General features: G+C 42.6%; 1 protein-coding gene and 1 long non-coding RNA gene across 2 annotated transcripts; one reads left to right on the top strand and one right to left on the bottom strand.

The window, feature by feature from the left end:
* Positions 1 to 1721: 1721 nt before the first annotated feature.
* LOC135369768 (trichohyalin-like) lies at positions 1722 to 9480 on the bottom strand. Its single transcript, XM_064603286.1, has 37 exons — positions 9475 to 9480; positions 9342 to 9428; positions 9142 to 9240; positions 8942 to 9040; positions 8742 to 8840; positions 8542 to 8640; positions 8342 to 8440; positions 8142 to 8240; positions 7942 to 8040; positions 7743 to 7841; positions 7543 to 7641; positions 7343 to 7441; positions 7143 to 7241; positions 6943 to 7041; positions 6743 to 6841; positions 6543 to 6641; positions 6343 to 6441; positions 6143 to 6241; positions 5943 to 6041; positions 5743 to 5841; positions 5543 to 5641; positions 5343 to 5441; positions 5143 to 5241; positions 4943 to 5041; positions 4743 to 4841; positions 4543 to 4641; positions 4343 to 4441; positions 4143 to 4241; positions 3984 to 4041; positions 3748 to 3841; positions 3553 to 3634; positions 3212 to 3310; positions 3018 to 3110; positions 2535 to 2633; positions 2141 to 2238; positions 1946 to 2039; positions 1722 to 1844 (listed from the first exon to the last, which is right to left on the bottom strand). Exons 1-37 carry the CDS (start codon positions 9478 to 9480, stop codon positions 1722 to 1724), a joined length of 3507 nt encoding a protein of 1168 aa, XP_064459356.1.
* Positions 9481 to 15684: 6204 nt separating this feature from the next.
* LOC135370319 (uncharacterized) lies at positions 15685 to 16705 on the top strand. The gene is made up of 2 exons (XR_010415293.1): positions 15685 to 15768; positions 15920 to 16705. It is a non-coding gene; the product is annotated as an uncharacterized LOC135370319 (long non-coding RNA).
* The last annotated feature ends 496 nt before the right edge of the window (positions 16706 to 17201 follow it).

Genomic DNA, 17201 nt, shown 5'->3' with positions numbered 1-17201 from the left:
CTTTTTCATTCTCTAACATGATCTGTAAGGAGCTCCTCCGCTCCATCCTTGTTATTCCGTTTTCTAGTGCTGAATAAAATTTATTCATAACACCGTGATCCTGAAGAGAACGTGCATAATTGAGAATGCTGGAAAGGTGAGCGATCTTTCCTAGATGGTACTAAAATATTGTTGAAAACTGCGCCCCGTAAACGAACTACCAGAATGGTTAGAAAGATAGCACGATCCTCCCTCTTACGACATTGCAGGCTTCGCCTGGAAACCTTGCTCTAATCTCTCCAGGGAAATGGACTCGTCCTGAAGGGAGGTAAAGGACACCCCCATGGTCGAGTCCATTGATATGCTCTGTAGAATAGTCACAAAAAGCACTCCTCGACACCAAATCGTGCAATTTTTATGCAAAGCGCGTCGCGCCCCCTAGCGGGGACGTCCGGAACTAATTCAAGGCCACGTTTGAGGTCAAACAAGGTTATTCAAGGTCAAACAAGGTCAAACAAGGTCAAACAAGGTCAAACGGGATTAAAAATTTTGGGCCGTTTTTCGACAAAATGTTCGGCGTTTGAAGGTCGTTTTAGAGGTCGAATAGAGGTCAAATAGAGGTCATTCAGGGTCGTTCAAGGTCAATCAAGGTGACTTCTAGGAAATGGACTCGTCCAGGGGGGGAAAGGACACCCCTCGGGCGAGTTCATTAATGGATCCGTCCGAGGGGTGTCCTTTCCCTCCCTGGACGAGTTCATTAATGGACTCGTCCAATGCGTGTACCTCCTACTGGAAGAGTCCATTTTTTGGGGGTTTGCTTTATAGGAATTTTTGCAGCATTTTCGTGAGGCGGCGCTGCAGCTTAGTAAGAAGTGATGTCATGCAATTTGATTACAGGGCTCCAGATGCTTGGGAAGTCCGGCTAGAGCTTTCTGCAACAGCCGTTGCTTAATATTCAGTTACTTAACTCATCTAAGATTAGACCACTCACCTTTCATAGCTTAGCAAACATTCTACACTTTGCCATAGGACCCATGTCTTATATAACCTTCTTAAACATTGGGTCAGAAGAGCGACAAAGTTTAATCATATAAATTCAACCGATTAACCATTACAAACGAATTTACAATAGACATGAAGTTTTGGCGTCTTCCGCGGCCAAATTTCGAGGACCCACCGTCCTGTCCCTTTTAACAATGTTTGCTGGGGCCAAATTTCGGCGGTGGTTCTTCCTCTCCCAGTTCACCTGCAGAATAAAGAGCATATCTTACTAAGTACGTGTGGTTAGTTTCAGCTCAATGGGAGGATTTTGATTATTTCACTGAACATCGAAAAGAAGCACGGCAAGTCAAGACAAGACTAACCTCTTCGTGTTTTTAGGCCAAATTTGGAAGGCTCTTCTCCTTCTGAAACTCCACCTGCTTTCTTTTCTTTTGGTCTTTGGGAGGCTCTTCTTCGTCTGCAATTCCACCTGCAAAATAAAGAGCACCTTCTATAGAGTATACGTGCATAATTCCAGCTCATTCTGAGCGCTTTTATTTTTGGCTTCAAAGAAGAAAAGGTAAGGCTAACCTCTTGGTCTTTGGAAGGCTCTTCTCCCTCTGAAACTCCAGCTGCTTTTTTTTCTTTTTGTCTTTGGGAGGCTCTTCTTCGTCTGCAATTCCACCTGCAAAATAAAGAGCACCTTCTATAGAGTATACGTGCATAATTCCAGCTCATTCTGATCGTTTTTATTTTTAGCTTCAAAGAAGAAAAGGTAAGGCTAACCTCTTGGTCTTTGGAAGGCTCTTCTCCTTCTGAAACTCCACTGCTTTCTTTTCTTTTCTCTTGGTCTTTGGAAGGCTCTTCTTCGTCTGCAATTCAACCTGCAAAATAAAGAGCACCTTCTATAGAGTATACGTGCATAATTCCAGCTCATTCTGAGCGCTTTTATTTTTGGCTTCAAAGAAGAAAAGGTAAGGCTAACCTCTTGGTCTTTGGAAGGCTCTTCTCCCTCTGAAACTCCAGCTGCTTTTTTTTCTTTTTGTCTTTGGGAGGCTCTTCTTCGTCTGCAATTCCACCTGCAAAATAAAGAGCACCTTCTATAGAGTATACGTGCATAATTCCAGCTCATTCTGATCGTTTTTATTTTTAGCTTCAAAGAAGAAAAGGTAAGGCTAACCTCTTGGTCTTTGGAAGGCTCTTCTCCTTCTGAAACTCCACTGCTTTCTTTTCTTTTCTCTTGGTCTTTGGAAGGCTCTTCTTCGTCTGCAATTCAACCTGCAAAATAACGAGCACCTTCAATAGAGTATACGTGCATAATTCCAACTCATTCTGATCGCTTTTATTTCTGGCTTCAAAGAAGAAAAGGTACGGCTAACCTCTTGGTCTTTGGAAGGCTGTTCTCCCTCTGAAACTCCACCTGTTTTTTTTTTCTTTTGGTTTTGTGAGGCTCTTCTTCGTCTGCAATTCCACCTGCAAAATAAAGAGCACCTTCTACAGAGTATACGTGCATAATCCCAGCTCATTCTGATCGTTTTTATTTTTGGCTTCAAAGAAGAAAAGGTAAGGCTAACCTCTTGGTCTTTGGAAGGCTCTTCTCCTTCTGAAACTCCACCAGCTTTCTTTTCTTTTCTCTTTGTCTTTGGGAGGCTCTTCTTCGTCTGCAATTCAACCTGCAAAATAAAGAGCACCTTCAATAGAGTATACGTGCATAATTCAAACTCATTCTGATCGCTTTTATTTCTGGCTTCAAAGAAGAAAAGGTAAGGCTAACCTCTTGTACTTTGGGAGGCTCTTCTTCGTCTGCAATTCAACCTGCAAAATAAAGAGCACTTCAATAGAGTATACGTGCATAATTCCAACTCATTCTGATCGCTTTTATTTCTGGCTTCAAAGAAGAAAAGGTACGGCTAACCTCTTGTACTTTGGGAGGCTCTTCTTCGTCTGCAATTCAACCTGCAAAATAACGAGCACCTTCAATAGAGTATACGTGCATAATTCCAACTCATTCTGATCGCTTTTATTTCTGGCTTCAAAGAAGAAAAGGTACGGCTAACCTCTTGGTCTTTGGAAGGCTGTTCTTCCTCTGAAACTCCACCTGTTTTTTTTTCTTTTGGTTTTGTGAGGCTCTTCTTCGTCTGCAATTCCACCTGCAAAATAAAGAGCACCTTCTACAGAGTATACGTGCATAATCCCAGCTCATTCTGATCGTTTTTATTTTTGGCTTCAAAGAAGAAAAGGTAAGGCTAACCTCTTGGTCTTTGGAAGGCTCTTCTCCTTCTGAAACTCCACCAGCTTTCTTTTCTTTTCTCTTTGTCTTTGGGAGGCTCTTCTTCGTCTGCAATTCAACCTGCAAAATAAAGAGCACCTTCAATAGAGTATACGTGCATAATTCAAACTCATTCTGATCGCTTTTATTTCTGGCTTCAAAGAAGAAAAGGTAAGGCTAACCTCTTGTACTTTGGGAGGCTCTTCTTCGTCTGCAATTCAACCTGCAAAATAAAGAGCACTTCAATAGAGTATACGTGCATAATTCCAACTCATTCTGATCGCTTTTATTTCTGGCTTCAAAGAAGAAAAGGTAAGGCTAACCTCTTGGTCTTTGGAAGGCTCTTCTCCCTCTGAAACTCCATCTGCTTTCTTTTCTTTTGGTCTTTGGGAGGCTCTTCTTCGTCTGCAATTCCACATGCAAAATAAAGAGCACCTTCTATAGAGTATACGTGCATAATTCCAGCTCATTCTGATCGCTTTTATTTTTGGCTTCAAAGAAGAAAAGGTAACGCTAACCTCTTGGTCTTTGGAAGGCTGTTCTCGCTCTGAAACTCCACCTGCTTTCTTTTCTTTTGGTCTTTGGGAGGCTCTTCTTCGTCTGCAATTCCACCTGCAAAATACAGAGCACTTTCTACAGAGTATACGTGCATAATTCCAGCTCATTCTGATCGCTTTTATTTTTGGCTTCCAAGAAGAAAAGGTAAGGCTAACCTCTTCGTCTTTGGAAGGCTCTTCTCCTTCTGAAACTCCACCTGCTTTCTTTCCTTTTCTCTTGGTCTTTGGGAGGCTCTTCGTCGTCTGCAATTCCACCTGCAAAATAAAGAGCACCTTCTATAGAGTATACGTGCATAATTCCAGCTCATTCTGATCGCTTTTATTTTTGGCTTCAAAGAAGAAAAGGTAAGGCTAACCTCTTGGTCTTTGGAAGGCTCTTCTCCTTCTGAAACTCCACCTGCTTTCTTTCCTTTTCTCTTGGTCTTTGGGAGGCTCTTCTTCGTCTGCAATTCCACCTGCAAAATACAGAACACTTTCTACAGAGTATACGTGCATAATTCCAGCTCATTCTGATCGCTTTTATTTTTGGCTTCAAAGAAGAAAAGGTAAGGCTAACCTCTTGGTCTTTGGAAGGCTCTTCTCCTTCTGAAACTCCACCTGCTTTCTTTCCTTTTCTCTTGGTCTTTGGGAGGCTCTTCTTCGTCTGCAATTCCACCTGCAAAATACAGAACACTTTCTACAGAGTATACGTGCATAATTCCAGCTCATTCTGATCGTTTTTATTTTTGGCTTCAAAGAAGAAAAGGTAAGGCTAACCTCTTGGTCTTTGGAAGGCTCTTCTCCTTCTGAAACTCCACCTGCTTTCTTTCCTTTTCTCTTGGTCTTTGGGAGGCTCTTCTTCGTCTGCAATTCCACCTGCAAAATACAGAACACTTTCTACAGAGTATACGTGCATAATTCCAGCTCATTCTGATCGTTTTTATTTTTGGCTTCAAAGAAGAAAAGGTAAGGCTAACCTCTTGGTCTTTGGAAGGCTCTTCTCCTTCTGAAACTCCACCTGCTTTCTTTCCTTTTCTCTTGGTCTTTGGGAGGCTCTTCTTCGTCTGCAATTCCACCTGCAAAATACAGAACACTTTCTACAGAGTATACGTGCATAATTCCAGCTCATTCTGATCGCTTTTATTTTTGGCTTCAAAGAAGAAAAGGTAAGGCTAACCTCTTGGTCTTTGGAAGGCTCTTCTCCTTCTGAAACTCCACCTGCTTTCTTTCCTTTTCTCTTGGTCTTTGGGAGGCTCTTCTTCGTCTGCAATTCCACCTGCAAAATACAGAACACTTTCTACAGAGTATACGTGCATAATTCCAGCTCATTCTGATCGCTTTTATTTTTGGCTTCAAAGAAGAAAAGGTAAGGCTAACCTCTTGGTCTTTGGAAGGCTCTTCTCCTTCTGAAACTCCACCTGCTTTCTTTCCTTTTCTCTTGGTCTTTGGGAGGCTCTTCTTCGTCTGCAATTCCACCTGCAAAATACAGAACACTTTCTACAGAGTATACGTGCATAATTCCAGCTCATTCTGATCGTTTTTATTTTTGGCTTCAAAGAAGAAAAGGTAAGGCTAACCTCTTGGTCTTTGGAAGGCTCTTCTCCTTCTGAAACTCCACCTGCTTTCTTTCCTTTTCTCTTGGTCTTTGGGAGGCTCTTCTTCGTCTGCAATTCCACCTGCAAAATACAGAACACTTTCTACAGAGTATACGTGCATAATTCCAGCTCATTCTGATCGTTTTTATTTTTGGCTTCAAAGAAGAAAAGGTAAGGCTAACCTCTTGGTCTTTGGAAGGCTCTTCTCCTTCTGAAACTCCACCTGCTTTCTTTCCTTTTCTCTTGGTCTTTGGGAGGCTCTTCTTCGTCTGCAATTCCACCTGCAAAATACAGAACACTTTCTACAGAGTATACGTGCATAATTCCAGCTCATTCTGATCGCTTTTATTTTTGGCTTCAAAGAAGAAAAGGTAAGGCTAACCTCTTGGTCTTTGGAAGGCTCTTCTCCTTCTGAAACTCCACCTGCTTTCTTTCCTTTTCTCTTGGTCTTTGGGAGGCTCTTCTTCGTCTGCAATTCCACCTGCAAAATACAGAACACTTTCTACAGAGTATACGTGCATAATTCCAGCTCATTCTGATCGCTTTTATTTTTGGCTTCAAAGAAGAAAAGGTAAGGCTAACCTCTTGGTCTTTGGAAGGCTCTTCTCCTTCTGAAACTCCACCTGCTTTCTTTCCTTTTCTCTTGGTCTTTGGGAGGCTCTTCTTCGTCTGCAATTCCACCTGCAAAATACAGAACACTTTCTACAGAGTATACGTGCATAATTCCAGCTCATTCTGATCGCTTTTATTTTTGGCTTCAAAGAAGAAAAGGTAAGGCTAACCTCTTGGTCTTTGGAAGGCTCTTCTCCTTCTGAAACTCCACCTGCTTTCTTTCCTTTTCTCTTGGTCTTTGGGAGGCTCTTCTTCGTCTGCAATTCCACCTGCAAAATACAGAACACTTTCTACAGAGTATACGTGCATAATTCCAGCTCATTCTGATCGCTTTTATTTTTGGCTTCAAAGAAGAAAAGGTAAGGCTAACCTCTTGGTCTTTGGAAGGCTCTTCTCCTTCTGAAACTCCACCTGCTTTCTTTCCTTTTCTCTTGGTCTTTGGGAGGCTCTTCTTCGTCTGCAATTCCACCTGCAAAATACAGAACACTTTCTACAGAGTATACGTGCATAATTCCAGCTCATTCTGATCGCTTTTATTTTTGGCTTCAAAGAAGAAAAGGTAAGGCTAACCTCTTGGTCTTTGGAAGGCTCTTCTCCTTCTGAAACTCCACCTGCTTTCTTTCCTTTTCTCTTGGTCTTTGGGAGGCTCTTCTTCGTCTGCAATTCCACCTGCAAAATACAGAACACTTTCTACAGAGTATACGTGCATAATTCCAGCTCATTCTGATCGCTTTTATTTTTGGCTTCAAAGAAGAAAAGGTAAGGCTAACCTCTTGGTCTTTGGAAGGCTCTTCTCCTTCTGAAACTCCACCTGCTTTCTTTCCTTTTCTCTTGGTCTTTGGGAGGCTCTTCTTCGTCTGCAATTCCACCTGCAAAATACAGAACACTTTCTACAGAGTATACGTGCATAATTCCAGCTCATTCTGATCGCTTTTATTTTTGGCTTCAAAGAAGAAAAGGTAAGGCTAACCTCTTGGTCTTTGGAAGGCTCTTCTCCTTCTGAAACTCCACCTGCTTTCTTTCCTTTTCTCTTGGTCTTTGGGAGGCTCTTCTTCGTCTGCAATTCCACCTGCAAAATACAGAACACTTTCTACAGAGTATACGTGCATAATTCCAGCTCATTCTGATCGCTTTTATTTTTGGCTTCAAAGAAGAAAAGGTAAGGCTAACCTCTTGGTCTTTGGAAGGCTCTTCTCCTTCTGAAACTCCACCTGCTTTCTTTCCTTTTCTCTTGGTCTTTGGGAGGCTCTTCTTCGTCTGCAATTCCACCTGCAAAATACAGAACACTTTCTACAGAGTATACGTGCATAATTCCAGCTCATTCTGATCGCTTTTATTTTTGGCTTCAAAGAAGAAAAGGTAAGGCTAACCTCTTGGTCTTTGGAAGGCTCTTCTCCTTCTGAAACTCCACCTGCTTTCTTTCCTTTTCTCTTGGTCTTTGGGAGGCTCTTCTTCGTCTGCAATTCCACCTGCAAAATACAGAACACTTTCTACAGAGTATACGTGCATAATTCCAGCTCATTCTGATCGCTTTTATTTTTGGCTTCAAAGAAGAAAAGGTAAGGCTAACCTCTTGGTCTTTGGAAGGCTCTTCTCCTTCTGAAACTCCACCTGCTTTCTTTCCTTTTCTCTTGGTCTTTGGGAGGCTCTTCTTCGTCTGCAATTCCACCTGCAAAATACAGAACACTTTCTACAGAGTATACGTGCATAATTCCAGCTCATTCTGATCGCTTTTATTTTTGGCTTCAAAGAAGAAAAGGTAAGGCTAACCTCTTGGTCTTTGGAAGGCTCTTCTCCTTCTGAAACTCCACCTGCTTTCTTTCCTTTTCTCTTGGTCTTTGGGAGGCTCTTCTTCGTCTGCAATTCCACCTGCAAAATACAGAACACTTTCTACAGAGTATACGTGCATAATTCCAGCTCATTCTGATCGCTTTTATTTTTGGCTTCAAGAAGAAAAGGTAAGGCTAACCTCTTGGTCTTTGGAAGGCTCTTCTCCTTCTGAAACTCCACCTGCTTTCTTTCCTTTTCTCTTGGTCTTTGGGAGGCTCTTCTTCGTCTGCAATTCCACCTGCAAAATACAGAACACTTTCTACAGAGTATACGTGCATAATTCCAGCTCATTCTGATCGCTTTTATTTTTGGCTTCAAAGAAGAAAAGGTAAGGCTAACCTCTTGGTCTTTGGAAGGCTCTTCTCCTTCTGAAACTCCACCTGCTTTCTTTCCTTTTCTCTTGGTCTTTGGGAGGCTCTTCTTCGTCTGCAATTCCACCTGCAAAATACAGAACACTTTCTACAGAGTATACGTGCATAATTCCAGCTCATTCTGATCGTTTTTATTTTTGGCTTCAAAGAAGAAAAGGTAAGGCTAACCTCTTGGTCTTTGGAAGGCTCTTCTCCTTCTGAAACTCCACCTGCTTTCTTTCCTTTTCTCTTGGTCTTTGGGAGGCTCTTCTTCGTCTGCAATTCCACCTGCAAAATACAGAACACTTTCTACAGAGTATACGTGCATAATTCCAGCTCATTCTGATCGCTTTTATTTTTGGCTTCAAAGAAGAAAAGGTAAGGCTAACCTCTTGGTCTTTGGAAGGCTCTTCTCCTTCTGAAACTCCACCTGCTTTCTTTCCTTTTCTCTTGGTCTTTGGGAGGCTCTTCTTCGTCTGCAATTCCACCTGCAAAATACAGAACACTTTCTACAGAGTATACGTGCATAATTCCAGCTCATTCTGATCGTTTTTATTTTTGGCTTCAAAGAAGAAAAGGTAAGGCTAACCTCTTGGTCTTTGGAAGGCTCTTCTCCTTCTGAAACTCCACCTGCTTTCTTTTCTTTTCTCTTTGTCTTTGGGAGGCTCTTCTTCGTCTGCAATTCAACCTGCAAAATAAAGAGCACCTTCAATAGAGTATACGTGCATAATTCCAGCTCATTCTGATCGTTTTTATTTTTGGCTTCAAAGAAGAAAAGGTAAGGCTAACCTCTTGGTCTTTGGAAGGCTCTTCTCCTTCTGAAACTCCACCTGCTTTCTTTCCTTTTCTCTTGGTCTTTGGGAGGCTCTTCTTCGTCTGCAATTCCACCTGCAAAATACAGAACACTTTCTACAGAGTATACGTGCATAATTCCAGCTCATTCTGATCGTTTTTATTTTTGGCTTCAAAGAAGAAAAGGTAAGGCTAACCTCTTGGTCTTTGGAAGGCTCTTCTCCTTCTGAAACTCCACCTGCTTTCTTTCCTTTTCTCTTGGTCTTTGGGAGGCTCTTCTTCGTCTGCAATTCCACCTGCAAAATACAGAACACTTTCTACAGAGTATACGTGCATAATTCCAGCTCATTCTGATCGCTTTTATTTTTGGCTTCAAAGAAGAAAAGGTAAGGCTAACCTCTTGGTCTTTGGAAGGCTCTTCTCCTTCTGAAACTCCACCTGCTTTCTTTCCTTTTCTCTTGGTCTTTGGGAGGCTCTTCTTCGTCTGCAATTCCACCTGCAAAATACAGAACACTTTCTACAGAGTATACGTGCATAATTCCAGCTCATTCTGATCGTTTTTATTTTTGGCTTCAAAGAAGAAAAGGTAAGGCTAACCTCTTGGTCTTTGGAAGGCTCTTCTCCTTCTGAAACTCCACCTGCTTTCTTTTCTTTTCTCTTTGTCTTTGGGAGGCTCTTCTTCGTCTGCAATTCAACCTGCAAAATAAAGAGCACCTTCAATAGAGTATACGTGCATAATTCCAGCTCATTCTGATCGCTTTTATTTCTGGCTTCAAAGAAGAAAAGGTAAGGCTAACCTCCTGGTCTTTGGAAGGCTCTTCTCCCTCTGAAACTCCACCTGCTTTCTTTTCTTTTGGTCTTTGGGAGGCTCTTCTTCGTCTGCAATTCCACCTGCAAAATACAGAGCACCTTCTACAGAGTATACGTGCATAATCCCAGCTCATTCTGATCACTTTTATTTTTTGGCTGAAAAGAGAAAAGGTAAGGCTAACCTCTTGGTCCTTGGAAGATTCTTCTCTCTCTGTAGTTCCATCCTGCAAAATAAAGAGCACTTTCTATAGAGTATACATGCATAATTCTAGCTCATTCTGATCACTTTTATTTTTTGGCTGAAAAGAGAAGAAAAGGTAAGACTAACCTCTTGGTGTTTTCTGAGTCCAAATTTCGGAGGTCCTCCTTCCTGGCTCAGTCCACTTGCACAGAATAATGAGCATCTTTTACTGAGCATGTGTGCCTAATTTAAGCTATATAAGAGCATTTTTTCACTGAAAATTGAGGAGGGTAGGACTAACCGCCTGGTGTTCCCGAGGCCATACATTCGAAAGCCCTACTAACAGTCCCATTCCACCTGCAAAATAAGTGCACTGAGTATGTGCACCGTTTCTGCTCAATAGGATCATTTTCATTTCTAATTATTTCTCAGAAAGGGCTTTCTTTCTGTGCAATTGTACCTTCAAAATTAAGAGGATCTGCTGCTGGGTATGTGTTTCATTCTTGGCGTTTAATTCAAAGGCACTTCAGTTCCTGCAAGGCGGTTTCTAGTGAATTAACATCTTCCCCTGGAGAACTTAACCAAAATCACATAAGTGAGATACTTAACTTATAGAGTAGCGCGTATATCTTCCCTCTGAAAATTAAACTGAATGCAAGTGATTTGTTTCCATGAAAATTCAAAGAAAGGAAGGAACCACCTAGGCAGGTCTGAAAGGAAGGTCAAAAATTTCTGCAGCTTTCTCGTGTATCTGAGATGCATGTGACAAAACCGTGATGGACGTTGTTGAAAGGGTGCCATTATCAAAGCACCGGTCACGGGGTCAGCTGGGACCCGTTGATTACGCTACAGGCTATTTCCTGTCAGCCCCAGTAAAATATTTCAATATTTCTAGCTGCCACTACAACATTAGTACTGACTCTTATCTCTGACTACTTCATTTAAGTGGCTCCTTTTATTTAAAATTTTACGATTCATCGACTATTGAGTGTGAAAGTTTATGCACGGTTCCCGGTATTTTAGAGCTTGTATTTCGATGACCTCTTGTCCAATGATGCTATGGATACTTTTTTTTCTATTCTATACTTCAATATCTTTACTAGAATTTCTACTTCCAAAGTTTTACTGTATACTGATATTGCTCCTCGATTATTTCTGACTTTTATTAAGTTCATTAGTTGTGGGACTTTCTGACGTGCATTCCATTCTTCGGGTGTTAGTGTCATCCCTCGCTGACATTCTCTCCACATGTACGCTTGCAAGAGTTGATCCAACGCTCGCTTTTCGGATGCCACGAAGTACCTCTCGTCAGGAACTCATAGGATGCGACCCAAACGTGGCGTTTACAGCACAGTGGCCTTACCGCCTGCGAGAAGTCGACCCTCCAATATGCCGTCACTGTGCAGAGTATAAATGCAGAACACGTGCTTCTCCATCGCTCACAGTATACCAACCTTTCCAGACTACACTTACAGTGCCCTCTATCTATACCAGACTAGACTCTACTAGACTTAGTATATTTCAACTAGACTCCCGCCTTCTCAGCAATACAAAATTGCTCGTTCCAGGGTCACATCTAGCCCACTAACGCTCTGCCCTGAAAGCACTGCTAAACCTTCTTGGACAACGTGGTACTTTGCTCCTCACGGTCTGGCTCTGGGAGGAGGACTGGGCTACGGTATCTCCTCTGGCGATGAAACGCCTCAATCATCGTCACCGAAATAAAGATTTGTTCCGATATGTATTTGTGGCTGCATTCTGGTATAAACACACACATTTCCTTACGTTTGCGGGCTTCCTGATTTTATTACTTTCTTCGGTTTCAATTCTGAATTCTCGTTTTGACCGATACTTTTATTAACAGCCATCCACGGCATCCTATGACTACGTGACGCTGTGACACGTGATACTGCCATCCCTGACTGCCCTAAAAAAGCTATACTGCATTTGAACGCGTTTGGCACAATGTTACATTATTATTGGCACAACCTCGGTGGTTATGCCTACTATTGACCTGGCACACAGATTACTTTCGAAATGGTCTTGTCAACGTTGAGATGTCAGCATGGGTTCCCGTTAGGCTTAGTCTAGAGAGCCATGTGAACAGGGTATACCTTTAACCCATTAGGCTAACAAGAACGATTACATGCTGGCGTCCGGAAGGCCTTTCCGTGTTCTTTATGCGAAAAGGATGGCGGAAAAATACCTCCAAACATCTGTGCATGCTTTCCCTGCTGTGCTGGGAGGTGCGCCGAGGCAGCGCAGAGGATTGTTTCCTGTAGTGTAAACACGCTCAGTGCGCATGTTCCCACGTCCCGTTCTTTGTCAGAAAGGAGAAGAAAAAAAAAAGCAACCCAATAGCGGAAGACGCCCCGTCAAATCAAGATCACGCACGTATAGATAAGAGCCTGATAATGCCCCGCGAAAACTTTGAGGTGAACCTATGCTGATAACCGGCGTCAAGAGATGATGTGAGATGTATGGTTTGGTCAGCGCTGAAAGTTCGTCAAATATGCTTGGCCATACCATGCATTTTTTTTTAATTCTTAAAAATTATTTTTTATATATTTCATGTTAGCGCCACGAAGCCACTGTGGCTATGAGCGGCGTAGAGATGTGGACAGTTGGAGAGAGGACAGCAGGAAGGAATGGGGGGACAGAGGGGTTAGTATGCGTCCTGGGCCGACTTCAGGGGGTACTGTGCCGGTATTCGTCTGGAAAGTCTTCGGAAAACCCAGGGAAAACCGGCACAGCCGGTGACAGGGTTCGAACCCGTGTCACCTCCCAGTCTCGGTGCGGAAAGCGGCCGCCCTAACCACTATGCCACGGGAGCTGCTCCATGCATGTCCTATGTTTTTGCTCAGATGGGTTCTTTCCAGTGATGGGCAAAGTACCTCAAAATTATACTTAAAGTAAAGTACCAAGTACCTGGCATCATTAGTACTTCAAGTACAGTACAAAGTACCCAATTCAAAGTGTACTTCAAGTAAAGTACAAAGTACCAGCCAAAGTTCTTCAAGTACTGATCAAGTACATTGCCAATTTAGTTTGTATCACTTTGCAATTTACTGTTTAGCATCTGTGACTTGTTTTTTTTTTTTTTTTTTGCAGAAGTTTAGCGAGTATTCTTGACAAATGCTTTGGGGCTATAAAGTCTTAGGTTAAGTGCTAACCCGTGAATATAAACTTAATCAGTGGTCATAATGTGCAGTTACATGAAGGAAGGTAATCAGCAGCTGTGATGTGATTATGCAAAATAGTATTACACCCTGACTGATCCAGCATCACCTGCCTAGTGTGGTGTTCTGGTACTAATCATCTGCTATAGCAGACTAGGAAATTTCAAGAAGAAAAAAAGTACAAGGCAACAGAAATTACATATTTCTGGGAATTTCTTGCTGCTTTTTGTTTAGAAAAAGAATATGATGAAAGTAAAAAAGATGAAGCACAGTATAAGCCTTCATTTTTATACGACTGTAATCTGCTGCAATGTAATCCACGTGACCAATTAAAAAAACGTAAAATGTAAAAATTAAAGCCGGTGTGTCTTGCAGAGTGTTCATCATGTAATGCAATCACACATATAATGTGATATATAATGCATAAATGCTTATTAATTGCGAATGAAGAAGACATTATAAAAAAGCATAGAACTCTGCGTTGCGAGAACTGAAATGACAATGGACCAAGTCATTGTGCTGCCGGTTACGATGTCATAATGTGTGCGTGTCTTTGTATTCCATTCGTTTTACATAATAATAGAAGTGTTGATACTTTTTACACATTTCAAGCCTCTCAACAATAGATGTGCTTCAACAAATGTGCTATTTAAAAACACAAAAATCCTTTTTGGTAAAATGTACCGCATCCCACTAAAAGCGCTGAAGTGACGGCACGAAGACGAAAACTCAGAGATAGCCCTATCTGTGTGTTTTCGTCTTCTTGTTGTCATTTTAGCGCTTTTAGTGGGGTGTATTTTTGATACTCTTTTGTGACTTTTTGCCTGGAGTCCAAGTTTGGGTACTTGAGTACTTGATGGGAAAGTACTCGGAAAAAAGTACTTGAAGTACAGTACAAAGTACACGATTTAAGATGTACTTAAAGTAAAGTACAAGTACCCAGAAATGTACTTCAAGTACTACTTGAGTACTTGGTACTTCAAGTACTGCCCATCACTGGTTCTTTCCAATGACGACGCCCAGAGACACTGAATGTTGTTCAATTATCAACTTAGTACCGGCGTTGAATGCGTAAAGCCTTCTAATGGCATAATCCTGATAATAACTGCTGCTATGCGGCTACATGCAAGAATAGAACACGACTTTGGACATTACGCTGGACCCAAAGCTCTGACTGGACGTCTAAACAACTGCACATATGATTGGACACACAGCGCAGAGGACCATGTCTCTATAAGCAATCTGTACCAGGCCAGCAAATTACCGACGTCCTTAGAATCAGCAGGCGAAAGGGTTACTAACACATCCAGTGTTCTACAGAGAGAAATAAAAGTAGAACCAAGGAAGACGAATAGCGTAAGGGACAAATGGACTTAAGGGCATTTACGGTATGACGCCCTTACAGCTCCCGTTCCTGATCTTTTATTGGTTTCACCAACGCTGGTTAACTTTGAACGGAGATTAAGGTTTGCTAAAACTTGAAGTTAACAGTCATCTTTTTTCTTTTTTTTTCAACGTCAGTTTTTGCGTATATGAACGTTTCAGTAACAATAATCCTCTTTAGTCAAGCATGAGTTACGCGTTGATGAAAATGGGTAGTCTTGTTAGGGTAGTCTTTTTAGTAAACGTAACTGTAGAAAATGTAGTAGTAGCAGCCAGTAAGGTGAACGGTAACAAAGATTGACAGCACCAGATACTATCTTCGCGGTAAGGACGGGAATATCATCTGTTGAAAAAAAAAAAGGCAAACGTGTACTGAAATCAATCACACACATACAGGTAAACTCGCGAAGTAGTGCCCTGCTACTATACAGAAGGTAGAACTGCAGAAAAAAAGCAGTTCGACCAATTACAAATGCAGAACTACCTATCAAAACTAGTAAGGAATGACCAAGTACACTACCGACTTAGCAAATTCAAAGACCGCGAATGAAATGCGGTTACACAGTTATTGTCTTGCCCTGCAGACCAAGTTCTTACATGATATTCTTTTTCTCGTAAAATAAACTGAAACTGTCACACACATTACTACCATTATTAAATACTTATCAGAGGCCCCTCGTTTTTGCCGCTGAAAGGTGACCTTATTGTGCTATAACACTGTGCTTATTCTTCCGTTTGTGTTCGTATATATCGTTTATACCCTCTCTGTCTTTAACCACTGCTGTGTTGGTTGAAGAGCAGCACCCTTGCACGTCGAACTATACATTATGTAGCTTTGTTCCCCAGTATCATGTAGCCTGTTGTTTTTCTTGTATGTCATATGAAATAAAATGAAAAGAAAACTATTATGCATGGTTTGCATCGCTTAGAAATATGACGTTTCATCGCTGGGCAACTCACCAGGGAAGGGGGTGTTACTGCGAGGAGAGCCGTGCGGGCAAAAGGGCACTCCCATTTATTCTGGAACACCAAAATACCTTTTAGAATTCTCTTTTGCTAGATAAGACGCGTGGCGATAGCAAGGTGTTATCGCCGATAGTCCCACACGTGCTGTTTCCCTCTTTACTGCGAGGGAAACTGAAGCCTATATAACCCGTAGTACTACCAGCGCACGAAGGAGAGCCATCCTGACGACGGGTGTGAGCAGCAGCGAGCAGGTTCTTTCGGCAAGCGACAGATTACGGCAGTGGTCTACAGCAGGGAACGGCAATGTAAGCGAATAACTATGCTGTTTGCTGGTTAACCTGAATGTTGCTTGTGTTCTCCGCGGCTGGTTTGTCGAGGGAACATGAGGAGATAGTTTTTAGTTAGCTGTTTTCGCTATTGTCTCATCCTAGTCTTTGTCTATTTGCTGTTTCCCAGTGCCACGGCACAGGACTTGCTACACAGCAGATGACTTCGCAACAGTTCGGCAACACCTCCGCCGTCCTCTGGGCCTGACCTCAGCTGGGTCTGACCTCCTTCGGCAACACCTCCGCTGCGCCTGAACTTGACGCTACAGACGCTTTCCGGCCACAGCGACCCCGGGTCAGAAGACTTCGTCACCGACGCTTGCCAAACGCCAGTCCGTGTGGCTGGCTGTGGTCTTTCCGATGGCATCCTGCACTTTGCAGATGCATGATAAGGTGGGAGTGTGGCGATAAAAAGATGTTATCGCTGATAGCCTTCTTTTGACGTTTGTTAGTTTATCCCTTATTTCCTAACCCAGGCAGCACAATGTACTGAAAGTCGAGTGCAATAGGGGTGGACGGGTACGTGGAAGGCCTTGAATAGACTGGTGAAACTAAAGTACATTGATAAGACTCATACCGTCCACCCCTATTGCACTCGACTTTCGGTACATTGTGCTGCTTGGGAATTCTTTTCTTTTATTGAATTCTTTTTTTATTTTCTTGCTTGGCACTCAGCAAAGAGAGCCGCCGTCCCGTTTGGCAGACCTTTCCCCGGGTTTTCTTTTTTTCGTCTAATAAATATATGCCCCACCTTGCACGCCACCACCTTTTTTCACTAAGAGGAAACCTGAAGCTTGTTTAAGCCATAGCGCGGAAAAGAAATGCATCATGACGACTGTTGCTGATAGATTACGACCCAGTGGTCTTCTGCAGGGAGCGGCGGTGTATGCGAATAAACATGCTGTTGTTGGTTGGACTGGGTGTTGCTTTGTTCTCTGGGGCTGCAGCTCGACAGGCTGGGGGATGGGTACAGGTCCCAAGAAGTTAACGAAACACGCGAGCGGCACTTTTCTTCGGGGTGACACCTGGCAGCGGGCTCGTTAGAGAGGGATGGAGGAGAGTGCGCCGGTAGCGAGCACATTCATTCTAGCGATACCGAAACTAGCTCCGCTGTGTCGCCACCAGCGCTCTCTCCCATCCGTCTGGACGAGCACTTCTGCTTGTGACTGGGGTGTCGTAGTGAAGCAAAAATACCCCGGTTCCGTATCGGGACGAAGAATACCTACAGCAGTAATTCGACCTACCAAGAAATTCGTAAATTTTGCTGTACGCTCTTGTGGCAGTTCGAAATTTGAAGTTAGAGGCACGTCTGAAATCCCGTATCTTCTGAAACTCAGTGTTGCGTGGAGGAGCCACAGTACGACGTATTTTCTTCAGTTTCATAAAGTTCGGATTTTCTTAGTGCAGAACCT

The sequence above is a fragment of the Ornithodoros turicata genome, chromosome 10, assembly GCF_037126465.1.
Source record: "Ornithodoros turicata isolate Travis chromosome 10, ASM3712646v1, whole genome shotgun sequence".
NCBI lineage: Eukaryota > Metazoa > Arthropoda > Arachnida > Ixodida > Argasidae > Ornithodoros > Ornithodoros turicata.
This window is presented reverse-complemented; position numbering and strand designations above follow the sequence as displayed.